At 49.6% G+C, this 24,024-nt stretch overlaps 2 protein-coding genes across 6 annotated transcripts in view; one reads left to right on the top strand and one right to left on the bottom strand.

The window, feature by feature from the left end:
* DHX37 (DEAH-box helicase 37) overlaps positions 1–10,835 on the top strand; it is a 33,532-nt gene extending 22,697 nt beyond the window's left edge. For all 5 annotated transcript variants that reach the window (XM_032968488.2, XM_032968487.2, XM_032968489.2 and 2 more), the window contains exons 19-27: positions 169–275; positions 750–866; positions 1,535–1,716; positions 2,673–2,787; positions 3,817–3,948; positions 5,493–5,587; positions 6,068–6,141; positions 6,925–7,022; positions 8,624–10,835. In XM_032968488.2, the coding sequence (XP_032824379.2) occupies positions 169–275; positions 750–866; positions 1,535–1,716; positions 2,673–2,787; positions 3,817–3,948; positions 5,493–5,587; positions 6,068–6,141; positions 6,925–7,022; positions 8,624–8,700 (997 nt within the window). In that variant the 3' untranslated portion in view covers positions 8,701–10,835. The remainder of the gene's footprint in view (positions 1–168; positions 276–749; positions 867–1,534; positions 1,717–2,672; positions 2,788–3,816; positions 3,949–5,492; positions 5,588–6,067; positions 6,142–6,924; positions 7,023–8,623) is intronic.
* A 1,627-nt stretch (positions 10,836–12,462) lies between these two features.
* On the bottom strand, positions 12,463–22,579 carry COPE (coat protein complex I subunit epsilon). Its single transcript, XM_032968491.2, has 10 exons — positions 22,421–22,579; positions 19,139–19,201; positions 18,510–18,610; positions 17,513–17,665; positions 16,083–16,136; positions 15,250–15,331; positions 14,670–14,825; positions 13,619–13,687; positions 13,406–13,480; positions 12,463–12,735 (listed from the first exon to the last, which is right to left on the bottom strand). Exons 1-10 carry the CDS (start codon positions 22,526–22,528, stop codon positions 12,688–12,690), a joined length of 909 nt encoding a protein of 302 aa, XP_032824382.2. The 5' UTR covers positions 22,529–22,579; the 3' UTR covers positions 12,463–12,687.
* Between the last annotated feature and the right edge of the window lie 1,445 nt (positions 22,580–24,024).

Here is a 24,024-nt window from a genome sequence, read left to right as displayed (position 1 = left end):
CGTTGTGTCAACATTGCCACTAGGGAGGCAAAGGCGGTCGGGCGTGGTGCTGGCCACCCACCCCCTCGTGTACCGTTCTGGCCTTCATAGGTGCTCGCTAACAGCACTTGCCCCAACAGTCTGTTCGTGCGATAATGGAGATCCTCGCGTGATTGTGCGTGCGTGTAGGGAGGCCGATGCGGAGGGTGGCGCGCGCCCCTGCTCCGCCCACACGCGCCGCGTGTGGGCCGGCCACGGGCAGTCCCTGCAACTCGGGGATCTCATGGTGATGCTGAGTAAGCGCTGCCCCTTGCCGATCCGCGTGGATCGTACACACACACACGCTTGGCTACGTACGGTGCGAAATAAGTTCAACTTGCATGCAAACAAATATAAAGATCTCCCGTATAGCCTGCCCAGACTGTTGGGGCAAGTGCTGTTGACAAGTAGAACCTATGAAGGTCAGCACGGCACACCAGAGGGGGTGGGTGACCAATTTTACGCTCTGCAGCCTTTGTCTCCCCAGTGGTGATGTTTACACACTGCACACGAGTACCCCCCCGTGTGCGGTGTGTAAACATCAGCACTGGAAAGATAAAGGCGGCCGGGAGTGGCCCTGGCAACACCACCATCTCGTGAGCCGTGCCGGCCTTCATAGCTGCTACTGGCTAACAGCACTTGGCCCAACAGTTTGCATAGGCTACACGGGGGATCTTTGTCATCGTGTGAAACTGTACATGTGGCGTGTGTGTGTGCGTGTGTGTGTGCAGGTGCGGTTGGTGCGTGCGAGTTCGCAGGCTGCACACCCGAGTTCTGTGCAGAACACGGCCTTCGCCTCAAGGCAATGCGAGAGATCAGACGCCTGAGAGGGCAGCTCACCAATTCCGGTAGGCCTTGATCAGCACGTACTGCCTTACAAGTACATGACAGCCAACGCCACCAAGATTAGAGATTAGCGCGGTGGGCTATGTACGGTGAGAAAGAAGTTCAGCATACATACATACATACACGAGGTCACGGTAGGAAGAGAGAACATTGAGGCAGTGTAATGTGTATAATATTTCACGGACATAAGTGACTGTGATTCCGCGGTGTCGCTTGAAAGCCAGGCGAGAGCTGGTGGCAGGGCCTTTAAGTGCCTCTTTCAAGCGGGTGATGATTGAACGCTGCTGTTGCGAACGTGGCAGTGGGACGACGACGATGATTGATGATGATGATGATGGCGGCCGTGTTGCAGTAGGAGGGGGCTGCCACGGAGAAACCACGCCGGGCAGTGACGGCCCTGCTGCTTGGTGTGGAGAGGAGGAGGAGGAGGTTGTCAGTAGCGGCGCTACAGAGGGATCAACCTTGAGCTGTAGTGCAGGGTGAACGGAGCGAAGACAGATGCGGTGGACGTCCAAAGATAGAGGCGGGGGCGATGTTGTGTATCCGACCCTGCTGGTTGATGGTCCTTTGGCAGTTGTGTCCATGCCGAGCGGAGGCTGTGGTCGGAGCGAGCAACCGCAGTGCCGATGCTTCACGCGTTGTCTGTTGCCGGCCGCTCGCTCCGCTGCAGTGAACTCGGTGTGCCCGGGGACGAACGCGGTGATGGACCCTCGCATGCGGCCGCCCACCGAGGCGCAGGTGAAGACGCTGCGGCAGCTCGTGCTCGCCGCGTCCGGGGAGCGCCTGGCACGCAGGGCCCCGAGCGCGGCACAGGCGGGCGGAGGAGAGGGCAAGGGCAGACACGCGTACAGGGTACGGCACGCACGGCACGGCACGCACGGCACGCACGGCACGCACGGCACGCACGGCACGCACGGCACGCGTTGAACACGTACGGGGTAGCGCACGCAGTCTTGCCGTCCCGCTCATTGGTTGTCCGACGATTAGGGTTGCCACGATAGATTTTATTTCTTCATCGTCATGCGATATGAAGCTTCGCAATCAATAAATCAATACGTTCATGTCTGGAAAGCTCAATGCCCAAAAGATGGCAGAGCCGCCGTAAAAATGTTATCAGAATTAATAACGAATAAGTTTGAAGAGATATCGACGGAGTCGACTTGAATGAAAGCTCATTATTGAAATCTGTGATTCGTAACTTTCCAATTGTATTTAGCATTGATATAGTCGTGGTCTTGTCCCCTGATATATGTACTTCGAGTAAGAATATATCGCTTCAAAGTTATTCAGCTGCGATTCACTCAGCATAAGCCTTCTAGTCATTGCCACTTTACAATCTACAACGCACACAATGTGAGCAGGGTTTCCTTGTGAACAGTGCAAATTACTCATTTTGGATTGAACACAGCAGCAGCAGCATCGCCGCCGACTGCGAATACGTGGCAGGGCCCTCGTTGAGGCATTCCTGGGTAAACGATCGTAATAAAAAACGTAATAACAATCTTGATTTAAAGCTTTCGTGACTGCAGGGATTCATATTCTTGGTTCTTTCGGTAAAGTCACCACGTAGAAGGGAAACAATAAAATTTTAAAAAATATATATAAAAAACAATAAAATTCTCACGACTTTTCGACTGCAATACAAGCGAACATTTTTTATTATTTTATTGTTTCCCTTCTACGTGACTTTACCGAAAGAACCAAGAATATGTAATAACAAAACGCAAAAACTCGCTGGCGGTGTGCCTCGTACGCTGGTGAGTGTTGTGCCATTTGCCGGCTTCCGTGCGGTGCGTGTCCGGGTGCAGACCGCGTACCTGGAGGACTCGGTTTACATCCACCCTAGCTCGGTGCTCTGCAAGAAACTGCCGGAGTACGTGGTGTACCAGGAGCTGCTGGAGACATCTCGCATGTACATGAACGGTACGCTCAAGCACCCACAAACACAAAGATCCACCCCTGCGTAGCCTTAACGGACATCCATGAAGGCCGGCACGGCAAACGACCGTGTGGGTGACGATGTTTACACACCGCGCCAGATACTCGGGCCTGAGACAACCGAGGGGGAGGTCCATGCCCGGTTTAGATCGTGACTGATGTTGGCCGTGAGCGTGCATTAAACTTTGGTCGCTCATTTCGTAGTGCAGTGCACTAACCACTGCGCCACCGCTCATCACACACGCGCACTGACGCGTTCGCGCACGCACTCACGTGGCCACACCACTGCCTCCTCCTCCTCGATTCCACATTCCCAACGCGCACTGTAGATTCTCTGATGCAATTAACTCAGTCCCAGTTGTATGTACAGTAACACCATGGATTGCGAGCATAATTCGTTCCGGCAACGTGTTTGTAATCCAAAGCACTCGTATATCAAAGCACTCGTACATCAGTTGTGATCACGTGACGCTCGGCAGACAAAGCGTATACGTACTTACTCGTATTGCAGGACATTCGCTCGTTTATCAAATTTCTTATTTATTTACAAATTTTGCTCATCTTGCAAAACACTCACAGACCAAAGTTACTCGCACAATCCAAGGTTTTACTGCATGTATGTATGTTGAACTTCTTTCACACCGTACGTTTTTGGATTCCATGTGTAAACAACAATACACAAGCATTGTAATGTGTGAAGCAGCGGCGGTACATCCATTAGCGCGCTGCGTGGTTTGCCCAGCGATCTGAGTGATTTCCTGCCATGACTGACGTGTGATGAGTGACGTCTGTTCCCATCCTGGGCTCCCTCTTCACCAACCCGCACTGCGTATCGTGGTGAAGTATGGACATACAAACAACTTTAGAGGCTCGCTGCTGCATAATCGCTTTCCTCAAAGGACTACATTTAGTCTTTTAATGTTGTAAATGCTGACGATGGAACGTGCCGTGATGCTCCACGTGACCTCCCTCTCACTGCTGCTGCCCTCGTGACCTGGCTGCCGCACTCTGCAGGGGTGACGGCGGTGGAGCTCGAGTGGATCCCGGTGCAGCTGCCCCAGATGTGCTGCTACGGCGAGCCCCTGGCGGAGCCTCCGGCGCGGATGAGCGAGGGGAGAGTTCGCTGCCACCGCTCCAGCACCCTCGGTGAGAGCGACGCTGCTTGACGTCAACGGCACCTGGGGGGGCGGGGGGAGTCGGGTCGGGTGGCTCAGAGGTCAGAGGGCTGAGCTGGAACCACTGAGATCCTGGGTTTGGATTCGGGATTCGGCCCGCCGTGATTAAACCGGGTTCTCAAGTATGGAAGCGATGCACGTCTCTCCCTTGTTTGAAGTGGGGAATCGCTGAACTGGTCATCTATTAAAATGCGGGTCAAAACGCCTTTCCCCGTGAATGAAGATTGGTGTGCCATGTTCACTCAGTTGGGATCGCAAACAGCATTGTGGACTACATATCTATGATGAAATGAATAAGGAGACAATGCTTCCTTCCCGTATTTGTGCACACAAGCCGTCGACCACAGTGGTTCAAGCAAGCCTGACTGCCGACGAGACACTGAATGTCAAAACCAGTCCAGGGTTTGCATGTGTTGAGCTAATGCTGCTTAAATTGTACACTCCCGAAAGCTCGTATAGCTGATGGGATGTAAAAAAAAAACCAGTCAGCTTCTTTCTTCACTGACATTCCAAACAACGACGCTCGCGTTTGATTTTGTGTTGCACTGCTCAATTGAGATTACGCGGCTAAATCGTCGCTCCCTACGGGGCAGACAAATGCCGCCCGATTTTTGGACCCGGTGCCGAGTCGACCGGTGCCATGGACGAGCAGCTGCCACCCGGGGGGGGGGGGGGGTGCCCTTGCACAATCCCTGAGGTGTGATGCACGGCCCACTACGGGCAAAGCGCCCCAAGACGTGCCGGCATAAAGGAGGGCGGCTCTCGCGAAAGCAAATCTCATATAGATGTACGTAGCACCTGGTTCCAAGGCGCTTTACGGCAATTATACAAATGTCCGTAAGGTGATGGTGGTTGAGATAAAGAGTGGGGTTATTATTGAAAGTGATGGTGGTGTCGTTGTGGTGACAAGAGAACAGATGGGAGTGGTTAAGGACGGGTTGGCGGTCGGCCTGGTCATAGCTGAGGGGAGGAGGGCAGAAGAGAGGAGAGATGTTAACCTCGCCTGGTATGCAGGAAGTTGTGGGTTCGATTCCGACCCTGACGCCTGCTGTATATTTGGAGTTTGCGTGTCTCTCTCTCATCATCATCACGGTGGCTAGGAGATGTTAACTACCTCGCCTGGTACACAGGAGTACGTGGGTTCGATTCCGACCCTGACGCCTGCTGCTGTATATTTGGAGTTTGTATGTTTTCTCCGTGGTCACGTGGATTTTAATTTTCTCCGGGTCTTCCCGTTTTTCCACCCACTTTTATAATCAACATCACGCGTTCAGTATTTGGCTGCTATAAATGCCCACACAATAAGCCACTTCGTTGAGCTATCATTTGTGGCCAGATCACTTTTGAAAAAGAGCTACATAGCTCAGTGGGCCTTACCTGGTGAAATAAAAGGTTTAGTTTAGCATAAAGGTTTAGTTGAGTAGCAGCAGGATCTATCGATCGATTGAATGCATGAGCCTGTACAGCTGTGTTCATGCGTGCGTGTTCTCATTCACACTCTGCTGTGTGCTCTAGCACGGCTGGGCTGGGATTTGCCTCCAGTGGAGGTGGACTATCCCGCTGGGTTGATGCGCTACAAACTGTTTGCCCAGTTTCTGCTGGGTGGCCAGGTAAGCACGACCAACACACGTTACCCAGCGGTGGACTGAGACCTTCGTATTAACAACAGGAAGCAATTCTCATCGGACAGCAGTGAACCCCCTCGAAGCCACATACGATTGAAGGCAGGATCCTTCCGGTTTTTGGGGATGTCCCGCAGATTGCAATTAATGAATGAATGCATACTCGGGTGTAATTGCATTAACCTGTTATATCTAACACGTTCAATTAGCACTCCATGAGAAATTATTTTGTATTTATTTTTTTAATAAGACTTGAAACATCACGACTGTACGTACGATCCGAGTGATAATGGTCATGGTGAAGATCATCAAGACGATGATGATGGTGGCCGTGATGATGGCGTTGATATGATGGACGATGGTGATAATGACGACGGTGATGTTGTTGACGATGGTGATGTTGATGATGGCAATGACAATGGTTGATGGCGACGGTGATGGTGACGACGTGACGATGTGCGTTCACAGGTGGTACCAAAACTGGCTGAGTTCACCCCACTGCTTCTCTCTCCTCCCACCACCATGTGCAAGACTTGGGCCAAGTACGCTCTGCCTTGCCTGCACTCTCCACTCGGGCTGCGTGCCAAACTCATTACCACAGCAATATTATATTCAAGACTGGGTGACGCACACCATCATCCTTTCCGGGGTCAATAGAATTAATTCAACTCTGCGAGTGAATTAAACGGGTTGTCCTGTGGCCTGTCCGTTGTTCGCACACCGCGTGCTATTAACAAGGTGACCCGGGTTTTTTTTCCCCATTCGTCGCCGATAAAAGCAGTGATATGTGGTATCCGAGACGGCTCTGGGTCTCCACTATGTCGGCCCAGTCTTAAATGGTTACCTGGTGCAGTGTGGATAAATCGGCGATGGGGAGACGGAGGCGGTCGACCACAGTATGCCGACCACACCACTCCGTCGTGTGCCGTGCCTACTCTTTAGATTCTTTCTGGGAGCCCTTGACCCACAACACGGTAACCTGCGTGTGGCTACATGAGCAATGGTGTGTGGTTTATAAACGGTAGTAGGGGAGCGGTAGTGTAGTGATTAACGCACTGCGCTACGAACGCTCACAATCAGTAACTGGAAAACATTTGCACCGGTCCTGGGCCTCCCCTAGATCAACTCAGCCTTAAATACGTGGTGTAGAAATATCAGCATTGGTGAGACAGCGGCGGCCGGGTGCGATGCTGGCCACCCACCCCCCCACCCCCCCCCCCCGTGTGCCATCCAGGTGGCCCTCAATAGACACTCGCTAACAGCTCTTGATCCAACAGTTTTTTTTTAAAGGCTACATGAGGGATCTCTGTCTCTTTGTCTCGCAGTTTACAGCCTCGCACACAGGCCCTGCTGCAGGCGTTGGTGGCAGAGAAGGTCGACTGTCGCGACGTTCTGCTCTCCGTGTGGCAGCGCTCGCCCAAGTGTGAGTCGACACGTGCTGTGTGGTACCCTGTACACGTGCTGTGTGGTACCCTGTACACGTGCTGTGTGGTAGTCTACACGTGCTGTGTGGTAGTCTGTACGCGTGCTGTGTGGTAGTCTGTACACGTGCTGTGTGGTAGCCTGTACACGTGCTGTGTGGTAGCCTGTACGCGTGCTGTGTGGTAGTCTGTACACGTGCTGTGTGGTAGTCTGTACACGTGCTGTGTGGTACCCTGTACACGTGCTGTGTGGTAATCTGTACACGTGCTGTGTGGTACCCTGTACACGTGCTGTGTGGTACCCTGTACACGTGCTGTGTGGTAGTCTGTACACGTGCTGTGTGGTACCCTGTACACGTGCTGTGTGGTACCCTGTACACGTGCTGTGTGGTAGCCTGTACACGTGCTGTGTGGTACCCTGTACATGTGCTGTGTGGTAGTCTGTACACATGCTGTGTGGTAGTCTGTACACGTGCTGTGTGGTACCCTGTACACGTGCTGTATGGTAGTCTGTACGCGTGCTGTGTGGTACCCTGTACGCGTGCTGTGTGGTAGTCTGTACGCGTGCTGTGTGGTACCCTGTACACGTGCTGTGTGGTACCCTGTACGCGTGCTGTGTGGTAGCCTGTACGTGTGCTGTGTGGTAGTCTGTACGTGTGCTGTGTGGTAGTCTGTACACGTGCTGTGTGGTAGTCTGTACGCGTGCTGTGTGGTAGCCTGTACACGTGCTGTGGTAGCCTGTACGTGTGCTGTGTGGTAGCCTGTACGCGTGCTGTGTGGTAGTCTGTACGCGTGCTGTGTGGTAGTCTGTACACGTGCTGTGTGGTAGTCTGTACGTGTGCTGTGTGGTAGTCTGTACGCGTGCTGTGTGGTAGTCTGTACGTGTGCTGTGTGGTACCCTGTACACGTGCTGTGTGGTAGTCTGTACGCGTGCTGTGTGGTAGTCTGTACGTGTGCTGTGTGGTACCCTGTACACGTGCTGTGTGGTAGTCTGTACGTGTGCTGTGTGGTACCCTGTACACGTGCTGTGTGGTACCCTGTACACGTGCTATGTGGTACCCTGTACACGTGCTGTGTGGTACCCTGTACACGTGCTGTGTGGTAGCCTGTACACGTGCTGTGTGGTAGTCTGTACACGTGCCGGCAGTCCGGGCAAGATTCGACACGCCCGTCAATAACACTGCCCTAAAGAGAAAACGTGCACAATTAGTAGACGTTTCGGGCAATGGCCCGTCTTCACAGCTGAGAGACGAGAGAGACACACACGGGGATTGAGCGAATCATAATTGGAGACTGCACTGTACATACTACACCGTGGAGACACGAAACAAAACATTTTAAATCAGTACAACAAAACCATTTGTTGTGTACCGTGCTTCTAAGCTCTCGTGTCTACGCTGTCCACCTTCGGCAACCGCGCACTGACCGGCGTGGTGAAGTATGGTCAAATAACCCCGACGGCTCGCATGGCGTGGGAGGGCCCACACGCAGTGTGGGAAGGCCTTGCACACACGTGTGCGTGTAGAAATTACCTTTAGGATTGTGGCTACGATGTGTTGTTTGATTGCACGCACGCACGCGTGCGTTGCGTTTGTTTGTGCAGTCCTGCAGGCAGAGTACTGTCAGTGGCTTCCCGAGAGCCAGCAGAACGGGCTAGCTCTGTGCTGGCCACCGCTGTGAGAGGCAACCTGCTGCTCCTCCTGCCAAAGCTCAATCAACACAACGGAGGTGGAGGAAGAGGACATCACCAAACTGACCTGTCCGAGGTCACCGTAAAGGCAGTACATTACCATGCCGTGTCATGCCGATTGATGACGATTATGGATTTGGCGGCCCCCACAGCCTAGCTGTTAGCCCCCTTGCAGTCCAAGCGTTTGTTCAATGGCTGTCCATAGCTGGCTTCGACATGCTGATGAGTAAGGCTGTGATTTTATTACGGAGGTCACGGATGTCGTGAATTTTAATTAGGTCCCTAAAATGTTGGGAATGGCTGCAGAAACGCGTGAGACGCTTCCGTCATTTCCTGAAAGACACTGTGTCCTCTATGCGCTGAAAGACACTGTCCTCTATGCGCTGAAATTACAGCGCACGACGGACGCTTATTTTAAGTTTTTCAACGAAAAAACAATTATACTCTTTTAATTTAAAGTGTTTTTTTTTTAAATATATAGATTTCATTGTTATGGCACGCGCGTCTTGCCGAGACCAGACTGGCGCTCCGTCGGCGGCGTGGAGCGGCGGCGAGTCCGGGCCAGGGGCCGCTCATCCACGACGCCCGTGACCACAGGGCGGGTTGTGGTCACGTTGCCCCCCCCCCACCCCCACAGGCCGGCGCGCGGAGGTCGGCCGCACGCGTTCCTGGTGGTAGGGAAACCAGCAGAGCAGGGGCCCGTTTTGTAGACGAACATGGCCCGCACTTGGCTGCAGGCGCCAGCTGTTGCATTATTCGGCCGGTTTGGCGATGTCGGCATTTGGGACGTTTCCAAGTTTTGAGAATGTGCGCGTCCGTGTGCCGCAACAGACGTCATTGGCGTGGGTGGCGAATCGTTACCTATGTAGAGGTCTCGGAGGCAGCGCGAGCACGGAGCCCTGCGGTAGGCCGTTGCCTTGACGTTGCCTTGCCGTTTCCACGCGCTCACTTCGCCGTCCCCCGCGACGTGCACCCTGAACCGTGCGCCTCGGAAGTAGCAGTTCATTGGTGTCGGCTGCCCGCTTTGGTAAGACTCGGGGCGTTCTGACCGGACGGCCACTGCGTCAGACTGTGTTGTAGGCAGGCGGCAGTCAGCAGTCCGGTCTGGAAGTACCGCTGCTGTTCGCAGGTGTTTCTGGAAGCTGCTCTCGAGTAACAGTGCCAGGATGTGGTCGCAGGTGCTAGGTGCTCGTCGGTAAATCCGGCCTGCTTGGCATGGAAATGCTCTCCACTTCTGGGGATATGCGCTGGACAATTTAGAGTTTAGGTGGTACACCGCTGCACCTTATTCCATAACATTTTCCATAAATTGTTTTTCCCACACCTCAAGCCATGATTACCGTGACTAAATATTTGCCTTACTGATGAGCCCAAATGAGCATGAAATGTACCCATACCTTCTGCAAGGCCAGTCAGTGGAAAGATTCGGTGACAATTACAGTATTATACATTTTACTTGTATACGGTATTTTTTAAAATGTTTAAATCCAAGTGAGTAATTCGATAAGCTGTGTACTGAGATGACAAGATATTTGAAAAAGAACAGGGGCAGCCCTGTAATGGCTTGCTCACGTTATTGGTGGAAGGGCATCCATTAGAGGGAGCTATGGAGGGCCCCTTTAGATTATTGTTTTGGGCTCTTCCACACTGGCCTAACACCTTGAAAGATGCAGCAGTCCCCACACTTTACCCCACCAGACGTGATCTGCCGATTCGCTGTGGTGCACGCGTTTGAACTTCTCCGAGGATAGAGGCGAGCGGGGGGGGGGGGATTTTAGAAACTCGCCAAACGTTTCAACTGCTGCACCAGTATGTGAACACTGCCCACGTGCGGTGACTACGTACGATTGCTATCGCTGTCCTTCAGCAAGTCCATGCCTGTGGATATGCCGATAGGATAGAAATAAAATAAGTTCTGTGTTGTCCCTATCTGGTTTGATTGTAAATGCAATCTTTTTATGGGACGAGTGAGAGTTGGTTGGGCCTGGTAAGACACCGGTAATTAATAGTTGAGTGAACCTTAATGTAGATTTGTGTATGGTCAAGCAATGTAAAATTTAATAGCGATGGTTTAGTTCCACCAGTTCTAGACAAAAAAACAATAAAAGTTTACCTATCTCTCTTTTTAAGGTTTGACATTTCTTGATTTATCTTCATTTGTAATCTTCATCACCATAAACTGATCATTGCTATCATCCTCATCCATCATGTATCATTATATCACGTTCTTCATCATTGTTTTTTTAAGAACCACGAATCTGTGCCCAAACCAAGGTTGCCAGCTGTCCGGCTTTGGCATCTTTGGGTAGCAGGGACCGAGACTTTTGGTGAGATTTCATGGCATCGTGTTTAGCTATCTTGCTGCGACTTCCACCTGAAGACGGAAGCTTGTGTTGCCTCCGAAACGTCGTGATTTAATTTAGTTTTCTTTTATTTTAAATTTTATTTTACCTACGTGACTTTACCGAAAAAAAACAAAGAGTATGGCTACTGCACAGTTTTGAAAGACGGAGGCTTATCGAAGAATGTCTGTGGAAAAGGTGGCAATAATACTCAACTCCGTATCATCGCCCAACACGGGCGGCACCTCCGTTGTACCCATGAAGAAATCTGCACGATCCACACAACCCTGCCTCCAAAGCAACACACCTTGAGGACATACTCCGTTAGAACGGTGATCCTCTTTTCCAGGGCTCCGGCAACCAAAATAACAAGATAATTTTTTTTCGAATTCACACTGCATGTGAATATGGAGACGGTGGTCGTTAATAAATAACGTCAAGAAGCAGCCCTTAAAAGAGCCGCATGTTGCCGACCCCTGCGCTATGCTGACCCTACAAGCCAGAGCATATCGGCACCAGCTGCATCAGCAAGGGAAACCGGCTGCAGCAGCTGGTAGATGTTTCCTGCAGGACCACTTGCCGCCAGGGTGGCTACTGCCCCCGCTATTGCTGCGCACCTGGGTCCAGGTGTGTCTCTTTCGTGACATGCCGGGATGGGGGGGGGAGTGCTCGACTCCCACATCGGAAGGTTAAAAATTGTGGCTTCAATGTCAACTATAACTCAGCCCCGGGTAATTTTTGTCAGAAATTTATTAAGTGAACATTACTTGGACACGCATGTTTTAAGAGCGATTTTTTTTCCCTAGATATACCTCAATTTGTTTCATGTCATTTTCAGGAATATTGCATGCATTCGGATGTTGGCCAATTCCAATAACCTTCGTCATGTGGTCAGAGACTGAACTCCCCAGACAACCCCCGTGCATACGAAACGGGCAACAATCTACATCCCCATGCATCCAACCAACACCTGGCAAAGCAGCTTGGTGGTCGCCCATTCAAGTACTAACCGGGCTGTTGAGATCTGAGGCACATTCAGGGCAATTTAGTCAAGTGATTTTAGTCGTAGTTTTTCAGTCCACTTACGTTTGCAACATAGCCACACAAGTTTGTGTGTAAAGATCTATTGTATTGAATCTTGACTAGTCTGCATGTGGGCACGTGTGCCCACTGGCTGAAGAGTACGGAACCGTTTTCTTCTGGTACAATCGCCGCCGGGTGCGCATCAGCCTTGCATCTGTTGCCGTAACCGTGGAATATCCACGGTTGTGTTTTGTTTGTTTGTTTCAGCGAGCGGCCAATGGGGGCGGACTGAGCATTCTCTCCGGTTTACAAACCGCAATTTAAATTCAAGACATGTAAAATGACTCGCGCTTCCATTAGAAATAACGAACCCGACGCAAAGCGGGGTGGATGGCCGGTATATAAACATTTTATTAAACTATGCACAGGAACATTGGTCCGCCGCCACACCCGCCGAGCGTAACGTCACCTTGTACGATTCGACGCGCACCCTGCACAGCGGTAACTGCTTTTTTGTAATTTTTTATGCACTCGGCAAAACCCGCCACAGTTTCTCGTGAAGCTGATGACGCCGCCTGCAGTGGACCGCGGCAGTCGTCGTCCTCCTCCTCCTCATGCGCTCGGCGCGTACTGTTTCACCAGACGGTCAAATTCGTTCTCCTGTCGACAACAAAACGCGAAGCCGCATAAGTGAGAGAATACCCAAACAAAAACCATGTCATGCTGTCATGGCTCGCACACTGGCGACCTGCAACCCAGACGGAGGTCACCGGTTCGACCTGCCCATCTAATCAACGGGAAAGTTAAACCGCCACGCCTCTGTCCACCCGGCAGTACTGAATAGGTACACCGCGGTTAGTCGTTTGGCATGCCGCGTGTCGTGGGGTAAAGCGTGGGTAACTCGCACCTCTGCCAAGATGCGCTGCCAAATCGAGGGACTCTCGAGCTTCAGCTAAAGCAGTCCCCCCTTTTGCCAGCAGTGGCGTGATGGAGTCATTGCAGAGCTGCTGCAGCTTTACCTGTTATGTACCAAGGCTGTAACGCCCCCGTGCTTTTCTGCACACGTTTCATGCTTTGTTAATGAAGTAAAAAAAAAACCAAGGTGACTTACGCGTACTGCCATAGCACTCCAGTGATGCCGTGGCAACGCGATCGCCGGAGCTTTCAGTGCCATTTTCACGACAGCGGCATCATTAAGAGCATGTATTCGTGTCGGGCAGCCCAGAACACATGGCATAGGTAGGGCATCTATAACAGCAGAGGTTTTTTTTTATTTTATTCAATACTTGAATTGCTTGCCAAACAGCGATCATTGCTCGGTTTCACTGACCTTTGCTAAATATTCCTTGACGAAGGGATGTCCTTTGTGTGCATCTTTCAGCTGGGAAAGATAACGGTTTGCCACCTGGGACCAAATAAAATAAAAAAAACATTTAATCCACTTGGCACAAAACAAAGAGACGATGTCGTCGAGATTGGGGTGTAATGATTGTGGCTGACCATGAGCACGAATGTTGCGGAGGGTGAAGCAATGCCGACGCACCTCTGGAGCCTTGCCCAGGTGCTGAGTCAGCACAGTCAGGTTGATGAGGGTCTCAGGGTTGCTACTGTCCTGTTGAAAAAAAAAACAATACAATTTGTTTCAGTCAATGGTTGAATGTAAAAAAACAATACAATTTGTTTCCGTCAATGGTTGAGTGTAAAAAAACAATAAAAACAGATGGCACATTGTAGATCTCCACCCCCCCCCCCCCCCCCCCCGTTCTAGGTTAAGCAAACAATGTTTCTATAGTAAAATAAAGTACTAAAGCTTTCGTGACTGCATAAAATTACTCATTGGTTTTTTCGGTAAAGTCACGTATGTAGAAATACAATAAAATTATATTAAAACAAAACAATCACGACGTTTCGATCACAACGCAAGCGATCTTCATCAGGTGTCAAGAACAAATCATGGATGTTGTATTTACCTCCATGATTTGTTCTTGACACCTGATGAAGATCGCTTGTGTTGTGATTGTTTTGTTTTAATATAATTTTATTGTATTTCTACATACGTGACTTTACCGAAAGAAACAATGAGTAATGTTTCTATAGACCCAATACAATGTTTTGAATTATCCATGTTTGTGTTTATCAGGGCCACCCCTCTTCCTCATTACCCTGGACAATTGAGTCAACTGAACTATTGATCGCAATTCCCACGAGGGTTTCCACCTTTGGTTATGAGAACATCTCACAATACTGGAAGAGGTTCTAAATTTACGGAAATGCGTTGTCTTGGGTCGTCTGTTATTATACAACTGGAAAAATACGGAGACCCTTAAATGCCCCCGGAAGAGGACGTGAAGATTGTCCCGGACTGCTACCTTAAAAAAGGGGACGTTCTTGAAAAATGGGGAGAGGTGGCAAACCCAAAATTCCACTTGCATTTTCACTTGGCACACACCAGCCCGGGTTGTGCCGCATGTATGCCATCAGGGCACCGTGTGGTTGGCACCTAACGTTCTGACCCGCCCCTACTGGACATCTGTGAAAAATCGCTTTAGAGCTCATCGGATTCCTCCAGAATAAATAAATGTTCTGACTCCGACCTTCTCCAGTGCCTCCTGCAGCGTGCCCTCCGCATCCTGCCACTTGCCCTGCGCCATCATGGCGGACGCCTGCCCGCACAGCAGCAGTGGGGTAGAGCTGTACTTGTCGGCCAGCTCCTGGAAAATGTAGTACGCGTCCTGCAGTTTCTCCCCTCCCTGCCACACAAAACAAAGATCCTTCGTATCGTCTCTAACAGACTGTTAGAGCAAGAGCTGTTAGTGAGAATCTCATAAGGCCCGGTCCTGTACACTAGTGGGTAGTAGGGGCAGCACCACGCCTGACTGCCTTTGTCTATCCTGTGTTGATGTTTACACACCGCACCAGGTACTCATTAAAGGCTCAGTTGATCTCGGGAAGGCCCATGACCGGTTCAGATATCCGTCACCTATGTTGGCGGGAATCAAACTCGAATCGCCGGGTTCCTAGCGTAGTGCGCTGACCAATGCACCATCGCTAGTTGCCACACACGCCGCATCAACGCTAGTGATGGGGGTTAAGAGACTGGCAGTGGGTGTACCACTGCCAGGTCTGACATAGCTGTGTGTGGTGGAGGTGGTTGTGGTGATGGCGGTGGCTTGCCATGGCCAGATGCACCCAGGCCTGCGCCAGCTGGGTAAGAGTGGTGTCCTCATCCATCTCCTGCATCTTCTTTAGCTCCTTCCTATGCGCACGCACAGATTGGGGCGAGCACGCACACGTTAGCATACGCATTTACACGCTCACGTTAGCATACGCATTTACACGCTCACGTTAGCATACGCATTTACACGCTCACGTTAGCATACGCATTTACACGCTCACGTTAGCATACGCATTTACACGCTCACGTTAGCATACGCATTTACACGCTCACGTTAGCATACGCATTTACACGCTCACGTTAGCATACGCATTTACACGCTCACGTTAGCATACGCATTTACACGCTCACGTTAGCATACGCATTTACACGCTCACGTTAGCATACGCATTTACACGCTCGTACATCAGAAGAACGTTGTGGGCATCAGACAAAATCTGTTATAAAGTACTATGCTGCTACATCTATGCTCCCCACCTTCAACCCACACTGTCCAGCGAAGTGAAGTTTGGTCAAATAATCTTCATGACCCACATGGCATGCAGCAGTGGATTACAAAGGAGTTGTACATGACCAGAACTGAATGACAGTCAAAATGTAATTATGTTTAACATTGTGTGTATATATAAAAGTTAAAATAATATATCAGTATAGCCGTTTTAAAGTAACTGAAAATGCATGAGGATCAGAACAGCTTAATTATATATTTATTATTATTTTGTGCACGTGTGTGTGTGCAAGAGGCATATCTTCCTTTGAACAATTTAATTTTGTAACCACAACCTAGATGTTAAACAAAAACGTGTACAAATGTTAAGTGAAAAGGCGTTACCTTGCCAGGTCCACTCTGTCTAGCATGAGGTACACTTGGGTCATCATTGCCATGCTACGGAGATAAACAGTTTGTCTTTTAGTAACAGCACAATCCCTGCCAAGCACAGCAAACACATTCTTCAAAAGCATTATTTTGTGTTACAGTAAAACCTTGGATTGCGAGTAACTTGGTCTGCGAGTGTTTTGCTAGACGAGCAAAACGTTTAAATAAATATTAATTTGATAAATGAGCGAATGTCTTGCAATACGAGTAAGTACGTATACACTTTGTCTGCCGAGCGTTACGTGATCACAACTGATATACGAGTGCTTTGGATTACAAACACGTTTCCGGAACGAATTATGCTCGCAATACAAGGTTTTACTGTACTTTTTCCATTTGTTAATTATGTGTTTGCGTTATTACGTGCAGATGACGCCGAAAGGCCTCATCTGGTCGAGCACCAATTGGGTCAAGGCTCAAAAGAAAGCCGTTCCTTGGTGTGGACCAATCAGTTTCAAAGCCAATATATTATATGTTTTTTGTTTGCATTTTGACTGCAGGTATTGTGGTTAATGCAGACATGAATCCTTGTAAAAAGGTTTCAGTTTTGTTGCCAGAAAAAAGGGGAAAAACCCAACATTACAAATAATCTTATTCAGATTCGTAAGCAGGCTGCCGATGTGGCTGAAGGTCAGGAGATGGCTTGTTGACAGAAGGAGAGGTGACACAGGGACATGATGACGATGATTCTGTGTCGGGGCACCAAGCTGTCACCGCTGGGAATTCTGCGTTCCAATCCGGGCAACTACCTATGGTGAAACTGGGCTCTCAGGTGACGCGAATTGGTGGTCGAGGATCAGAAAAGTCATGCATATGCATTCTTTAATGGAAAGCATTAAATAATGCGTATGCATACGAGTAGCTGTTAGGGCTAAATGTTTTGCGTATTTACAAAGTCATTTGTGCTTTAAACTTGTTTTCAAGTTTTAGGCATCCACTTTTCATTAACGTTGAATGATCTTCACAAGCATTATCATGCTCCCCCATACAAAGACCCGCAGTATAACCTCACCAGGCTGTTGGGGCAAGTGCTGTTAGCGAGCACTTGTGAAGGCCGACAGCACACGAGGGGGTGAGTGGTCAGCACCACACCTGGCTGCCTTTGTATCCCAAGTGGCAATGTTTACACAGCACACCAGGTACTCATTTGATGCTGAGTCGACCTAGGGGAGGCCCGCGACCGATTTAAATAATTGTCACTGGTCTTGGCCACGAGTGGGAATCGAAATCAGGTTGCTGGGTTTGTAGCGCAGCGCGCTAACTGCTATACTACTGCCCGCCATACACACACTGACCTCGCGCATTATTACTTACAACCTTGGTTGGAAGGCATTAATACAACTTAACAAAAAAGTGACAGCTAATTATCTCGATCGCATCCTCACCACTCGAGCTTGTCGGACTGGTGCAGAGTGCGCAACGCGGCGTCGGTGTTTCCCTCGTGGATGTAGACGGAAGCCGCCATGAGCAGGAAGTTGGCGTTGCTCACGTCCACGCTGCCTGCCATCTTCCGCTCCAGCTCGTTCAGGACCGCATCCCTGCGGGGCCCAGTCGAGTTAGGCACACGCAGCAAAACCCCGGGCAATCTCCACGAGTGACAATGAAGGAAAGCATCCGGAAAAGGTAACCCGGAGTCATGAGGATGGCACTTGGTAGAAATGCCAATCCTTAATTCGCAAAAATAGTTTAAAAAAAAAAATGTGCACCCATTGGCTTAACTGTGACGCAACGAGTCGAGGAGCAGTGCAGCAAAATCGATCGTTGTATGATACGATTCTCCAACCCCCATGCCTCTGTACACCCGGCAGGACTGAATAGGTACACCACGGTTAGTCGATTGGTAGGTGGCGTGTCGTGGCAATGTATCGTCATATCATCCCCACTAGCTGCATGACGTGGGGAGGCTATTATCCAGCAGCAGACAAACAATGGCGCTGTACGCGTACCAAGTGTCCTAGTAACACAATGGAATTTTCTGCACTGCCTTCTCCTGCCCAAGACACCACCCCACAGGACAGTGTGTGCACTGTGGTCGTCCATCCAAGCACTGTCCAGGCTCGTCATCGCTCGGCTTCTCAGATTATGGGCGATCTGGCTATTTAAACGACATTGATAATCCTATCAAAATTATTTATGACAAAAACACTGCACATATAAATAACGAAATGTAGAAATCGATATTGATAAAGCATAAACCTATCGCTCTTAAATTTTGACTTAAAACTTTCGCGACTGCAGGAATTCATAATCTTTGGTTCTTTCGGTAAACTCACGTGGATAGAACAAAAAAAAAATACATATTATTTTTCCACCTTTCGGTTTTAATCAATCCTGAGCGACAAGCACCCAGCGAGACCGGAGCTGTCGCCCGCCGCCACCCACCTCTTGTCGTCGTGGGCCAGGTAGCTGGCGTACATGCGCACCGCCTGCAGCTCCGGAGGGGAGCTGCCCGAGATCTCGTCCATCACCACGCCGTACTTGCGCTGCAAGCGCACGGGGTACGCACACAAGCGTAAGCAGCTTACACATCAACCACGTCGAGACGGCGATGTGTGTTCGTAAATATACTTGTATCTCTCTCTCGTGTGGAAGTGGGTGCGGGGAAAAAAAAACAAACACTTAATTAAAATTCAATATCGTGTGAACAGCGTTTGACTAATTTCCACACAGCGTAGTGGGCATTGTTGGCAATTATATACATACTAACCTATGTTATATCAGTGGTAAACTACTATTTCATTGCTCATTCAGTAGAATTTGTATTTATTTAAAGTCTAAATACGACCACATCTCAAGACAATGTTACAGAAACTTTGGGTACATATATTTTCGGTTATAAGATGAGGAAAATAAAGTAATGATCCTGGACTTGAACAGGGGCAGGAAATTGGCAGTGTAGATAACTGGGAAATGTGATTCCAGACTATGGGGACAGCAGAAGAGAATATCAATCCGATTTAGATTTCAAATAGTCGCAAAGCCAAAAAGAGTATTTTCAGTATTCCTAGTACCTGTGCAATGTAGGCTCGGTACAAGAAGACATCTCTCTCCACAGTCTTCTCTTGGCCAGATGGCTGCAAAGCACAGACAGGATCCAGTACAAGAGTAAGCTTCGTGTGAGCAGTCAGTCTCTGCTCAGCCTCTCTACTGAGCATGTTGAGCAAGCAGCACTTTCCAGCCAGCTACTGTCAATATCGCAGGTCTATAACCAATGTCGGTTGTCTCCATCATCGCTCGGGAGTTGTCCTTCCCCCGCACCTCCGATTAGCACAGTTGGCTACATACAGTGCGAAATAAGTGCAACATACAGTACATGCAGAGCACAGACGTCACTCGCAGGGATTAGTAGCCTAACAGCTTAGTGGTTAGCGGTAGTGTGGTGCTTTGATAACATGTGCCGCATCGCCAAAAGTCCGTGGGTTCGATTCCTGACTCGGGCACCTTTCTGGAGGAGTTTGCTCTCCCCCGTGCTCTCCTCCGCGCTTCTTCTGGGTTTTAATGGTTTCCTCCCATAGCGCAAATAAAAATACAACGTAAAATGGTGTTGGCCAAACATCCCAAGACTGGAAGATGACCTGCAAAATTAATCGACTGGGATTACACATCGCAACATCGCCCCCCGACGGCGAAAGACTTGGCAGAGACCTCCTAAGAGTCTCGTGATTCGATGAGACTTTCCTGGGTAATGTATTACTTGCATATCAGAGTTCATCAATATGTATCACAGCTCGGTAATCTATATCAGGGCTCAGTAGATTATGATATATACTGTCGTCTTTGTGGTCTGACAGCCCAAGGGTTTTTAACAGTTATTAGAGCTAAAAATATAGATATATCTCCATATATATAAAAGGCAAAGTTGTGATTATGTGTGTCTGTTCAAAATGTTTAGCGTACTTCCCGACATGCAACAAACTTGAAATTTGCCATGCGGGTACTTTCCAGACTGTACACCATACAAAAATTATAAAAATACGCATTTTTGGGGGGGTGGGGAGCTCAATAATGCATTTATTTTTTGCACGGCAAATGAGCTGACGTCAAATCTGTCATGTGACCCACGCATGTGGAAGCGTAACGCATTGTAGTGTAGCGGTTAGCGCGCTGCGCTACGAACCCGGCGACCCGAGTTCGATTCCCGCTTACGACCACCACCGGTGACGATTATTTGAACCAGTCCTGGGCCTCCCCTAGGTCGACTCAGCCTCAAACAATTAACTGGTGTGGGGAGACAAAGGCGGCTGAGCGTGGTGAATCCAAGTCCCGGGCGAAGCCGGGTAGTTCAGCTAGTACTGTATATATTAGTAATCGATAAGAACACATGAGTCTACATAGATCAGTCATTTTCTAACATCTCAGCGATGTCAATCCCAGCAGTATGTAGCACAGGTCTATAACAGATCAGTAAGTTAGGGGCCGTCCATAAATGACGTCACGCACCTGGGGGGGGGGGGTGTCAGACATTTGGGACGATGTGTGACGACGGGGGGGGGTTTGAGAAATGTGACGTCACGTCAAAATGCGCAACTTTCTACTTAAACACGCACTACAATGACAATAGTTTAAAGCGATTTGAAGCGTTTGGGGGGGGGGGGGCAGAGCTTGTGACGTCATATTTGAGGGGGGGTCTGACTTTGTGACGCCATGTGACGAGGGGGGGGGGGCAAAAATCGTCCAAAATCGCGTGACGTCATTTATGGACGGCCCCTTTAACGATTTACCTGGAGTGTAGGGGCTAAGTACGTATAGCCAAGTAGTCCATACAGTAACCATGTAACGTCATTCTATATTACAGCACAATTCAGTCCTGTGTATATTTTATATTAGAGTCGTTCATATAGATCTGTAGTCTACTGGATACGTACGGTGCAAAAGAAATCCAACATTACTATTATTACGAAACCGTTGATGATTCGTCTGTGTTGAGACGCAGGAGCATTGCCATAGATCAGTGCTGGACTCCAGATCGTAGGTGAGTGGCCTACAGTGTGTATACCTCGACACATCATTCTGAAGAAGGTTCAGTCGTCTTATCGCCATCATCAGCCACGATCAATCAATTCACTGCCGGGTGAAGGACTCACCCAGCCATCGTCATCATCTCTCACGATCGTGCGATGCAACAATCCACAGATCACCTGCCACCCAAAGTCACAAACCTGTCAAACCCTTATCAGTGCCCTACCTTATTACAGACCAATTCAGACCCTATTGGTCACCCCGTGCCACCTTATAAATCTCAACATTCATCCTATACACTACACTATACACTACTTTCCACGGCACTATACACAACACAATACAGTATATACTCCACTACTACAAACCTGTCAAACCCTTATCAGTGCCCTACCTTATTACATACCAATTCAGACCCTATTGGTCACCCCGTGCCCTTATAAATCTCAACATTCATCCTATACACTACTTTCCACGGCACTATACACAACACAGTACAGTATATACTCCACTACTACAAACCTGTCAAACCCTTATCAGTGCCCTACCTTATTACAGACCAATTCAGACCCTATTGGTCACCCCGTGCCCTTATAAATCTCAACATTCATTCTATACACTACACTATACACTACTTTCCACGGCACTATACACAACACAGTACAGTATATACTCCACTACTACAAACTTGTCAACTCCTTATCAGTGCCCTACCTTATTACAGATCAATTGAGACCTTATTGGTCACCCCGTGCCAACTTATAAATCTCAACATTCATCCTACAAAGTCCCGTCACAAGGGAGAAACACAAAAAGACACAAATATTTGCCCGTATTGAAACTCAACTTCGCTGTACAAGAATGCGGGATAAAGCGTGTGGGTTGACACTTTAAGATGTTTTCTTGTTCGTGTGTTTTTGTTTATTGTGGTTGCACCCGATTCAAGAGCCGAATGGCTCACAGGGCTATAACCAAAATAAATACAACTGAAACAATATTCTTGCCCAGGGGCCAACATCCTTCTCGCGTCCGGCCCCAAGACGCGCTCACTCATCGTCAGCCTGCGCCACGTTCCCCAACTTCGCGTGTCAGGGTCAAGCAACTCGCACCGTCTCCACGACCAAAAACAAAGACGCGACGCGGCGCGAATCTCCACTGGCACCCGCGGAAACTTCACATTCCCGGGCAGGGGGGCTAGGCGGGGCAGGCCTCGCTCCGAGCAGGCCTCAGCCCGCTGACGTGGAGGCGCCCGGCACGACACCCGACCCCCCGGGGGTGACGTCGCGTCCCGCGCGAGGGAGATTCTACGACCATGGAGGGGTTGCCCACCACACCTTGATCTTCTGCGCCTCGGTGATGCACTGCTGGTAGGAGCCGATGTAGTAGGCGTTCTTCAGGTCGAACAGCTCGTCCACCTCGGGCTGCTGCTGCTGAGTCGCCATGACCGCGGCCCCGGAAGCTGAGTTAACACCGCGGCCCCGGAAGCTGAGTTAACACCGCGGCCCCGGAAGCTGAGTTAACACCGCGGCCCCGGGAGCTGAGTTAACACCGCGGCCCCGGAATCTGAGTTACACTGCGGCCCCGGAGGCTGAGTTAACACCGCGGCCCCGGAGGCTGAGTTAACACCGCGGCCCCGGAAGCTGAGTTAACACCGCGGCCCCGGAAGCTGAGTTAACACCGCAGCCCCGGAAGCTGAGTTAACATCGCGGCCCCGGAAGCTGAGTTAACACCGCGGCCCCGGAAGCTGAGTTAACACCGCGGCCCCGGAAGCTGAGTTAACACCGCGGCCCCGGAAGCTGAGTTAACACCGCGGCCCCGGAATCTGAGTTAACACCGCGGCCCCGAAATCTGAGTTAACACCGCGGCCCCGGAAGCTGAGTTCCACCGCGGCCCCGGAATGTGAGTCACGCTTCAGTCGCACCCCCGCATTGTCAATGCTGGCCCCAATTGGAAGCCCCCGACCTACAGATAGTGTCAATACTCTTTGGTTCTATTCGGTAAAGTCACGTAGGTAAAAATAAAATAAATAAAAAATCACGACGTTTCGGCCACAACACAAGTGGCCTTCATCAGGTGATGGGACCGGACTGTCCAGAGGACAGCGTTGGAGTGAAGACAGCCAGATAGTGTGAAGTTTCACGGATTGCTCACGGGTGTTTAACATTGTGCAGAGTCTCTCACAGCCCTGCAATGGATCCTCACGTTGTTGTTGTTGTTGTTTACTTGTTGGATATCTGCTCTGATGTGCATCTCAAATCATCTCGATTAGAAATCTTGCATGGAGCTCCCAGCCGCAAATCACCAGGTCCCCTCTTCTCGATGAAGATGTTTATCGACCCGAGGGGATGATGGGCCGGCTGGGTCAATCGGCGTACCTCCCGAGTAGCACGGTCAACTATGTACGGTGCGAAAGAAGTTCGACATACGTACACGGGGCTTGGGTGGGTGAAGGTGCAGGAGATGGAGATTTCTGCCAGAATTTTGAGTGACTACAGATTCATATTCTTAGTTCTTTCGGTAAAGTCACGTTGAAGGGAAACAATAAAATGATAATATATATAAAACAACGTGACTTTACCGAAAGAACTAAGAATATGAATTACTGCAGTCACGAAAGCTTTAAATCAAAATTTGACTACAGATTATTCATTCATTCTGGTACGAAACTTTATCATTGCTGGGTCATTAATTGGACGAGTGGTGTGGCCGCTGGCCCAAATTGTTGAGCTGCCTCCGTTGAAATCCTGAGTTTGAATCCAAGAAGCGAACTGTGTTATTATTTCTGACTTAATTCAACGTAACAATATAAAACCATTGCATGTATTTTTTTACCACAAAAATATATGGTTGATGCAGACTTGATGGCTCGTGGTAGGTGTCGATTTGGTGTTTGAAAATCTTAACACCACCTGCATTTTGATTTAAAGCTTTCGTGACT

The sequence above is a fragment of the Petromyzon marinus genome, chromosome 40 (genome assembly GCF_048934315.1).
Source record: "Petromyzon marinus isolate PM22_M1 ecotype Great Lakes invasive population chromosome 40, UKy_Petmar_22M1.pri1.0, whole genome shotgun sequence".
In the NCBI taxonomy this organism is placed as follows: Eukaryota; Metazoa; Chordata; class Hyperoartia; order Petromyzontiformes; family Petromyzontidae; genus Petromyzon; species Petromyzon marinus.
This window is presented reverse-complemented; position numbering and strand designations above follow the sequence as displayed.